Raw genomic sequence first — 10,643 nt, forward strand, 5'->3', positions numbered from 1 at the left:
ACTCACGTCGGTGCATAACATCCAGACAATGCCGGTACCTGATACAATCCGGCAAGTGTACCGATTGTTCAAGTAATAAAGTGATAAGTAAGTTATCGTCTCCACAGGGATTGTGAGCGAATATCTTATAAACGTCCTTTCAAGATATAAAACCCAAGTGATTTGAAGAACAATAGAAATTAAAGACAAAGACGTATTTTTGTATTTTAAAAATAAGATAATGATGCAAAATGATTTGGATAAAAATATGAGAAATATTGTAGCTAGAGCGCACTCACCTTATGATCCCCACTTCTTACTTTGGATTGATTCACAGTATTTATTCATATAATTACTCGGATAAATTATTATCCAAAAATATTTATTAGTTAACCCTCAATTCCTTGCAAGGTTAACCCTTTAATCCCCAATTGGAACCCCAATTCTTTGCAATGTTCCTCATGGTATTAAGCAATGAACGCAATAATTTAAGCATCCGCAATTAAATACACATCTATTCCTAGCATGCATACCAATTGTTGTCCTACCCCCTTTCAAGATGAAAACCCCAATATTCCTATCTAGGGTTCTAACCCTCAAACTATTCCCAACTATCAGATTGATCAGTTCTAATAAAGAGAATAGGAAATACGCACAAGGTAGAGACAAAGATAATTATACAAATGAATAAAATTAAATCAATCCATCGTAACAAGGGTTCACATAGTGCTCGTGACCCTAACTACAATAAAAGAGAACTAGCCAAGCATACTCATGGCTAAAAATAATTCAATATTCGAAAGCATAAAATTACAGAGAAAAAGATGAAGAAGAAGAACTGTGGAAGAATCCTTCAGAGCTCTCCGTCGGCCTCCTCTGACTGAATGAAATTCTGAATTGTCTCCAATGTCTTGGAATGGTGGAGGACCACCCTTTAAATAGGCAAATGGTCAATCAGGTTATAATCTTTGAATTTAATTTCATTAATTTTTCATTTTGATCATAATTCCACAATTCAAGGATTGCATTCATGACGCCCGCACGATCAGCGCCAAATCCGTGACTCCACAAATCAAGGACTGCATTCATGGCACCCGCACGATCAGCGCCAAATCATTTCCTTGTTTTCTTTCAAATTTCGAATTTCTTCACCTTTTAACCTAATTTCTGTGCAAAGTCTCCTATTTATAAGACTCTTTTTCTTCTTCCAAAAATACCCTCGTGGAATCGTGTCAACAGGCTTTTTATAATTTTGTAATTTTCACTTCTTTTACCTGTAAAAACACAACCAATAGGTGAGAACTATAATTGAATAGAAAGAATCAATATAATTAGCAAATATGTATTTAAATTGCTCTCTTATGACCCAATTCTTATCAATTTTAACATGAAAAAACCACACTTGCCAGAGGCACATCAGTACCTGCGAATGTGTGTGCACACAGTCTGCCGCACATCATAACTGTTAAACCTGCAACAAATAATCCACATGTATAAGATACCCATATTTCGCTACACTATGTAGCGAAATACGTGGCAACGGTCACCTGCTGCACTGCGCATGTCAGACACGTGGCAGCTTGGCACAAATTCGCTACCCTGGGTAGCGAATTATGTGCAAGTTTTTTCCTATATATACCCCACGGTCCCCACCCCTCCCCCACCATTTTCTCTCATCCTCTCCCTCACTCCCTCTCTCTCTAAGTGCTTTCTCTCTCTACAAGGTTAGTAATTTTTTTTATTGCTTTTATAATATGTTTGTTTCATTAATTATGTTTTTATAAATGTGTTATATTATCTTATATTTATACTTGAAACAATAGATTAGTAAATATGTTATATTATTTAGTGTTTAGACTTGAACCTTTAGGTTAGTAAATATGTTATAGTATTTAGTGTTGATACGTGAAACTTTAGGTTAGTGAATGTGGTATATTATTTAATGTTGATATTTCCAACCTTAGTCTAGTAAATGTGATAATTTTAAATCATGCATAAATGATTAGGTATAATTTATTTAATTTATTATTTAAGCTTTAATACATGTGTAATGTTATTTAATTTTGGTTTTTGATACCTTAGGCTAGTAAAATGTGTTAATTAATTCCACGCTATAATGCTTAGGCTAATATAAATAATTTTTTATTTATGCTGTAATATTTTGTGAATATTATTTAATGTTGGTATTTGAAACGTTAGGTTAATAAATATGTGAATTTATTTTATGCATGAACGAATGATTAGGTCTACATAATTAAAATTTTTAATTAATATATAAACATTAATAATTTATAAATTTAGATTTAGGGTTTAGGGTTTTAAAACCTTAGGCTAGTAAAATGTGTTAATATTATTTAATGTTGATATTTGAGCCCTTAGGTTAATAAATGTGTTAATTTATTTTACGCATAAATGAATGGTTAGGTCTACATAATTAAATTTTTTAATTAATTTATAAACGTTAATAATTTAGAAATATTGTTTAATTCTTACAATTTTGAAACCTTAGGTTGGAAATTATGGTGAATCTATTAATTTAATTTATTATTTATGCTTTTAAAACTTATTTCATTGTTAGTTACTGTTGATCTTAGACACGATAGGTTAGCATTTAATTTTAATTTAGTTAAAGCAGAAACTTAAATGGAGAAAAACCTATTGAATTGTGCTTTTATTAATTTAATTTATTTAGCTAAATATTTATGAATTCTTTGTTGATGAATATTAATTTAATTTTTTTGTATTAATTTATATAGATATGGAGCATGATGAGGCACCTCGTCCTAGGTCTCCACGCAGTGTGATTGACCCCTGGGCCTTCAGACAAGACTCTCCTAACCTTACAGGAGAAACATATATCCACACATGTGTGGAACACCTGTGAGGATCCGAATGTCCCGGATCGTGTGATTAATGTGCGACATGCTGCGACACATGATCACCGTGCCATTCCTGAAGAGATTGAGCCATGGCTGAGGCAGGCTGGCTTCTACCATATTGCGCGCCTGCGCAACCATGAGCTTAGTAATTTTTTATTGTATCACTATATCCTGAATTTGGAATATGGCATTGTGATAATAATATATTTATTACTGATTGACCACATAGATTTTTATGATTTCAGATAGACCATGCGCTTGTGTCTGCGCTTGTCGAGCGATGGCGCCCAGAGACACGGACTTTTCATATGAGGATGGGCGAGGTCACCATTACCCTGGAGGATGTGCATCATCTACTAGGATTGCCCACTGATGGTGAGGTTGTGTCCGGGCGCCACAGACGACATCCATTTACGCAGTTGGTCAATGACTACTTAGGCGTAAATCCACAGGCTGGTAGGGATTTGTTTGGAGGTTTGTTGGGTTTCCACTTCCTACGGCATAAGTTTCGGGATTATGCAGGCCACGCAAACACTGAGGTTGACCGTATGAGATATACTCGCGCACTAATTTTGCGCATACTCGGGGGGACACTGTTTGTGGACACTGCTTCCAGCTTCGTTCCTGCGATATATTTAACATATTCGGATAATTTTCAGCGGTGTGAAACCTATAGTTGGGGCTCTGCAGTTCTCGCCGTCTTATATAAGGAATTGTGCAAAGTGACTGATAGGAGACGTTCTGAAATGGGTGGTTGTGCACTCTTATTGCAATTATGGGCGTGGACCAGATTCCCGCCTATCTCTCCTGGAGTACCCGAAGTCACTGATGTACATGCTGCTTATGGACTTAGGTAATTGCACTGTTGTTTATGTAAATTATTCAAATTGCAAGGTGTTAATATTTTTGCGGTTATTGTATGGTAATACATGTGGACTATTTGTTGCAGGTTTAATAATTATGATGTGCGGCAGACTGTGTGCACACACATTCGCAGGTACCGACATCGTCTAGACATTATGCGCCGACGTGAGTTTTGTTGGAGATTGTACCTGGGTTTCGAAGGTAATCCACTACCTTCTGACACCGCCCGCAGATGGATATCTGTTTGTCCACTTATTTGTTACCAGGTCGTTGTCTATCAGCAGCCCGATTGAGTTCTACGGCAGTTTGGATTTCAGCAGCCTGCTCCACATGCTCTGATAAGTTGTCTTGACTTGTTGACGATTAGCATTACTGGTAAGACAGACGTAGATTAGAGGGAGCTACATGGTTTCTTTATCGCTCAGTGGGAGGATAGGGATTCTCTGGTACTATAGGAGCTTTTGCCTCTTGCGCATAATGATCAGGGCCACCTATCTGTTAACAGTGAGTATATGGGGTGGTTTCATAGAGTGACCCGTCGATGGATGACCCGCAGGGCTGCGATTGCGATGCACGTGGTATGTTGTAATACTATTGACTGCTGTTGTTTTATAATCTTGTTTCACAGTCACTAACAAGTTAATTCATGTTTGTACTACAAGCTGATCGCGCGGACAATAAAGCATTAATCCTTACGTACCTGCAACAGGAGGATATTGCATTCCGACAATGCCTGGCGATGGAATTGGTTGTTCAACTGCAGTAGGCGGACAATAATCAAAGTCACCATCGACATCCATATCCGATGACTCGCTATCTGGAACAAGACCTTTATCACGCTCTTCCTCGAAACTATCCGTACGCCAAGATGGATCGTACATATCGTTGGCTGGAACCGTTTCATAAAAAATTTCTTGAGTTGGTGGTGCAAGCGTTGGGGATGCGACCTCAACTTCCAGATTAACCACTGGCACCATGTTTATGTCGATGATGTCAGTGCATGGATTGCTCGGTTGACTGCTGGATTGTCCACCGTAGTTGACTTCTGCATACAATTCAATAAATCTTGACTCGCCGTGTTTAGAAGTGCTTGCATCTACTACTAACGTTACATCTTCATCGTCGACAATTTCCACACCAACCCATTGCACGGGGTTACCCGAGGCACATCTAGCGGTCAACCGAGCAAGAGTTTGACCACGTTGTAATCTCAACTTCTTGTATATTAACTTCTTCAGCTCGTGAAGATTGCATCTTGGGCTCATGCGAAACATTTTTGCATCACCTTCAAACACTTGCCCGTTTGGACCAAAGTATTTTCTTCTATTATGATAAACAGTTGCTATTAAATCATTTCTACCCTCACTCATCCTACAAAAATAGAAAAAAAACTAAGATTCAACAACAACACAAAAGTAGTAAACCTTAACATAAAAGGAAAATTTTCGTAGTGGTGGTTCACACCCGAAATTGACTAATTTATAGCTCGTAATTCGCTATGGGGGGTAGCAAATTAATGATCATAATTCGCTATGCCTCCTAGCGAATTAGTGGGGAGATGACACTTGGCAGATTTTGCATATTTCGCTATGAGTCATACCAAAAATAGCCACATAATTTGCTATGTAGTACAGCGAATTATGTGAGGAACTGACACGTGGCCTGACTTTGAGTTAACATGATCTGACCCTTCTGATACATAATTCTCTACACAGGGTAGCGAATTAGGTGTCCAACAGGGATGTGACACGTGTCCAAAAGGTGACTGACCAGGCTGACCTTTTGACCACGTATTTCGCTACACTGTGTAGCGAAATACGTGGACCAGTGAGGAGGTGACACTCAGCAACCCTAATTCGCTACACTGTGTAGCGAATTAGCCTGCGTGGCAGTTTAGGAATTTTTACTGTGCGCGTGACATTCTGATAAATTTTACGATGAACAGTGACAAGTCACTGTTCCAGTAAACACCCAACTTTCTCTATTGTTTGTTAAACTTCCTAATAATACTATTTGAGTCAGTAACAAAGACTCCAACTATTAACTATTAACCGTGACATAACATGTCATTATAAAAGAAATCATGTAATCATTTGAGATTGTATATGACGTTAATTTTTGGGAACATACTTTAACATATTAAATATAAACTGAATTTGTAAATTATAGTTTTAAAAAAAACTTCGACCGGTCTCTTGAGTGGTGGCCAGCCAAGGTTGACTGCCTTTTTTTTTTCTTAATTTCTTAAAAATTCTTAAGAATGAATTCGACCATAAATTTTTTTTTTAAAATCTCCAAAAAAAATATATTACGGGATGAGTTTTTATGCAACTATTTTGACCATGTACTGTTCATTAATTTCAGGAAGGAAAACAAGGTTGAGGTTGTAGAAACACTATTAGAGAACTTAAAAAAAGAATTTCTTTAAATTAAATACAAATCTAATTTTATATTTCCATTAATTTTGAAAAAATAAATAAAACTTTTTACAGTTGTGTTACTGAGTGGCTTTTTAAGATAGGGATAAAACATAAAAAGGGAAAGAAAAAAAAAACTTAATTTCTATAACATAAAAAGGTTAGAAGCACAAAAATAATACTTAAATTATATATCTACTCGTAAAATAGCTTTTTATATTTATTTTATTTTTTAAAAAAAATCGCTAATAACACCATCTTTTTGTAAATAGAAGTATACAACACCTGATATTTTTATTGTTTAGAAAATTATTGTTACTTCTTTTACACTCCAATCTATATTCCCGTACTCTCTAATTTCAGCTAGTGTTACTCAATTACAATTTTCTTTTCGTCATTATCATCTTTTTTATCACCATCCTCTTTCTGCTTCCTCTGTTGTTCCTCCTTATCTTTGGCCTCCTGTTCTGCCTTATTAGCCTCAAGTTCCTGACTTTCTTTCTTCTTTCTAAGAAAATCTAGAAGCCCTTTAAGCGTAGTTTCAATATTGTCGCTGCTCTTCAGAAGCTGCTCCGCCACTTCCGCTGGAGTCACCTGTGTTTCTTGAATCGCCTCCTCAATTTCTCCGAAGAGTAAGTGTTCTTTAATTCCGAGGTAAATGGCTGCTAGCTGCCTAAAACCACAGGGAGTGCAATATGACATGTGGATATGAACATCCATCCGACCAGGGCGAAGCAACGCTGGGTCAAGCTTGTCTTTATGGTTTGTTGTGAACACTATAATCCTCTCATCCCCACAACTTGACCATAACCCGTCAATGAAATTCAACAACCCTGACAAAGTGACCTGTAGGTGTAGCACAAATTATTAGGGTAAAAACAATGTATATGTTAAAAAAAAAAAATTCAAGTCAACAATGACTGCCGAAATATATTTGGTAAAGTTAGAGAGTGGATAAATTATTGGGTTTAAAATTTGTAAAGTTATTTTACATATAAAAAAATGTGTAGGGTTCATATGAACCCATGTGAAGAAAAGTGAAAGAAAAAAATATGAATCTCACACACTTTGTATATTTTGATGAACATTAGATAAAATTATTTAAAATAAGTTCTTTAGAAACTTTAAACCTAACTTATTATATGGATTTTTTTTTATGGTCAATGTAAATAATTTATTTACGTTGAACTCAAAACGACATCGTTTTAAGGCGGAAATCAAGGTATTTTTGTAATTATATTTCTTTCAAGGTTATAATAATCTTTTTCATTATAATTTTTTAATTTTTCAACTTACGTTTACTACATAAATATTAAAGCTTTATTATATTTCCTTTATGTTTTCACATGAAGTATTAAATATTTCTCCTTTCATTTTTTTAGTGCTGGATCCCACGCGGCTTGTGAGAATAAGCCGCCTAATGCTTACAAATAATAATATATGAATATATTATTCAATATGAAAATTAAAATATTAAAAATTTAACAAATCCCGTTAATCTCTAACTACACTAATAAGGTTTCGATTCATACGGAGTAGTTGATCTGCACGGGATCCAATTCCCTAAAAAAGTCAAGTTTTTCTCAATGATTTAACAATTATCGAAACAATTACTTCCTCAGAATTTTCTCAAAGATTGTTTTAAATTATTTATTATTTTTAAGATTAAAAAAGATATTAATTAGATCCTCACTCCACTGGTTAATTTCTAGTATTGAAATTTCTATTCTGTTATACTACATTGTAAAGAAAGAAAATAGTCATATTATCCATTTAGAATGAACTTTCCAATAATACACAATTGTCACAACACAAACACTGGAAAAAAAAAGAGGAAAGTAAAGTGTTACCTGTTGTCTTTCGTGATTTCCGGAAGTTTCTCCCGATTCCGCCAAGCGATCCTGTGACTGAATGGTGCAATCAATATCCTCCACCACAACAATGGACCTATTAGGCGTAGATATGAGCAAGCGCCTAAGCTCCGAGTTATAGTTTAACTCTGTGAGCTCCAAATCATAGATATCAAAATGCAAGTAATTAGCCATAGCAGCAATCAAGCTTGATTTTCCAGTACCAGGTGGGCCATACAACAAGTACCCTCTTTTCCACGCTTTACCAACCTTCCTATAATACTCTTTCCTCTTCACGAACCTCTTCAGGTCCTCCATTACAAACTCCTTGGTCTCACTATCAAGTGCCAGCGTGTCAAACGTGGAAGGGTGGTCAAGGTTGATTCCAAGCCACGCCTCGCTGTAGTTCCCATACATGTTTTGTTGGTCCAACGTGAAGATCCTCAGCGCCTTGGCCTCTTGCTTCAACGACTTTGCCTCTTTGAGGATGAAGGGAAGGTAAGTGTTGAGAACCATGTCCTTGTGCTTCTTGTGAAACGTGAGTTCCATAGAACGAACCTCTGATTTTAAGGTGGAGTTTAGGTCCCTTGGGTTGTGGAAGTTTGTGGTTTCGACGTGATGGCAGATTAGGACCCAGTTAAGTTTGACGCCGTTAAAGACGTCGGTTATGGTTTGGTCGCGTTCCACTGTGACGGAGAAGGCTTTCTCGGCGTCGGGTTTGCTTACTTTGAGTCTTTGTGTTGAGGGTGAGATTTTGGTGCCGAGGTATGTCTCTGCGGATTCGTAGATTTGGTTGTTGACTAGGCCTTCGAACTCGTCGATGACTATTGTTAGTTCTGAGGAGAAGCGTGAGAATATGCTTCGGATTCCGCCGAGGATGTAGTCGCGGAGTTCTCCTGGGAGGAACTCGTTGGCCACCGACCGGACAAGCATTGCGGTGGCGGCCACCGAGGCGGCCGTCGTGAGGACAGTCTTCGCGGTGGCCAGGTGGGAGTCTGCGGAGGAGGAGGAAAAAAAGGACATTTTGTGTTTTTGTTAATGGGTTGTTTGAGAAAGTTGTTGATGAATTTCGTGTGGTGTTTCTGGTTATTAAATATTACTAGATTGGTGTGATGGTGATTGTTATTTGGGAATGGAACTTTCAAATGGGAACAACTGAAAAGGACTTCTTCTTACCTACTGTATGTTGACCGGATAGACTTGCTCATCACGGCACCGAATCTGTAACTTTTTTTATTTAATTTTATTTTTTGTCGTTCAGTCTATATGTTTAAAAAAAAATAGTATAATATTTTTTTCTTTCTTTTTCTAAAAAAAGAGAGAGTTAGTCTAAAGGTAAGTTGCATCTCCTTAAATATTCGTTTTTCTATTAATTTCTCCGTAGACTTAATGGTCGACTCCTTAGCACCCAAGGCCAACGTCTGAGTGAAGGCCAAGGTTAACTGACTCGGCAAAAGTTGATTGACTATTTCTATTGATTGGACTCGTCACGTTGGACAAAAAAAAATAAAAGAGTAAATATTCTTTTTGGTCATCAAAAAATTTCACGAGACCTGTTTTGGTCCCTAGAAAATAAAAAGGTCCATCGTGGTTCCTCAAAAATTCAAAAGGACCTATTTAGTTGAAATCGTGGTCCTCACAAATTCAAAAAAGAGCCATATTAGTCCTCAAAAAGACTAAATTGGGTCCAATTTAAATTTTTTAGGGACCACGATTGGCCTTTTTATTTGCTAGGGACTAAAACGGGTCTCGTGAAATTTTCTGAGGACCAAAAAGGATATTTACTCAAAACAAAATTTGGAAATTTCTAGCCTACTCAGCCTTCTAGCCACGTGTATGTATTAAATAATACAGTTTATTTTTTCGAAAAACAAAAATATAGAAAATATTGTTTCTTATATTACATTAGATAAAATTATTTCATACACACATAAAAAATGAGTGAGATTTATTTTATTTTATTTTCTCTAGGGCCCATCTTAGAGGCTCATATTCTAGAAGGTCCAAGAAAAGCACCGAAAAAAGAAACTAAGGGAAATAAAGGAAAAAAAAATCCCTAAATGATACTAATTCTAGTATTATAGCAATAGACCAAGCATTGGGCCCAAAAAAGTCACCAAAGGTTCATAATTTCACTACCCACAGGTAAACTCTATAAATAATAGATAAAGCCTAGAGGTATAACACTTACCTCTCTCAATATATCATGTCATTGTACACACACAACACTCATTTGGTTACTTCGCTATTGTTTGTGCACAAAGATCTGTCACCCTTAAAGATAACTCGTTCGTAGATACATGAGAGCCCTAGATCCAAGATAAACTCATTAATCTTCGACTAGACATCTCTATTCGCTAGATAGAACATTGGCGCCATCTGTGGGGAAAGGTAAATTTCTACCTACATTACTAATATGGTGAACACAAGGAGCAATAGCAACCAACAACCCCCCCTTGCGTTGCCACCGCCTTTGCTGTCACTTGCCCATCTCGTCCTGATGGATCAACCACTTAACGGGCCCGAGCCTAAAAACAGACCTGACTTCAACTATGACGTTGTCCACGTCAGCACCGATGTCTCAGACATGTCATCTGTTGGGAACTCGGTTCCCTCAAGTCGGCTAAACAGCCTTTTTGCGAAAGTCAGTCAAC

The 10,643-nt window shown here is 36.7% G+C and overlaps 1 protein-coding gene across 2 annotated transcripts; it reads right to left on the reverse strand.

The window, feature by feature from the left end:
• Positions 1–6,391: 6,391 nt before the first annotated feature.
• On the reverse strand, positions 6,392–9,100 carry LOC133304909 (AAA-ATPase At3g50940-like). 2 transcript variants are annotated; one of them, XM_061504998.1, is made up of 3 exons: positions 7,990–9,100; positions 6,634–6,985; positions 6,392–6,591 (listed from the first exon to the last, which is right to left on the reverse strand). In XM_061504998.1, the coding sequence occupies exons 1-3, from the start codon at positions 9,010–9,012 to the stop codon at positions 6,509–6,511; spliced, it is 1,458 nt and encodes a 485-aa protein (XP_061360982.1). In that variant the 5' UTR covers positions 9,013–9,100; the 3' UTR covers positions 6,392–6,508. The 2 variants fall into 2 exon arrangements, with proteins under 2 accessions (XP_061360982.1, XP_061360981.1); XM_061504997.1 differs by having other exon boundaries at positions 6,392–6,985.
• Between the last annotated feature and the right edge of the window lie 1,543 nt (positions 9,101–10,643).

Source organism: Gastrolobium bilobum, unplaced genomic scaffold (assembly GCF_033153095.1).
Source record: "Gastrolobium bilobum isolate Gb01-03AN ecotype WA unplaced genomic scaffold, APGP_CSIRO_Gbil_v1 utg10441, whole genome shotgun sequence".
NCBI classification, from domain to species: Eukaryota; Viridiplantae; Streptophyta; class Magnoliopsida; order Fabales; family Fabaceae; genus Gastrolobium; species Gastrolobium bilobum.

What these genes read in the sequence shown, in the direction of transcription:
- LOC133304909 (XM_061504997.1), bottom strand. Translation starts at nt 9,012, where the DNA reads ATGTCCTTTTTTTCCTCCTCCTCCGCAGACTCCCACCTGGCCACCGCG. An exon ending in GAAATCACGAAAGACAACAG is followed by an intron (nt 6,986 to 7,989) that starts GTAACACTTTAC and finishes CTACACCTACAG; the next exon opens with GTCACTTTGTCAGGGTTGTT.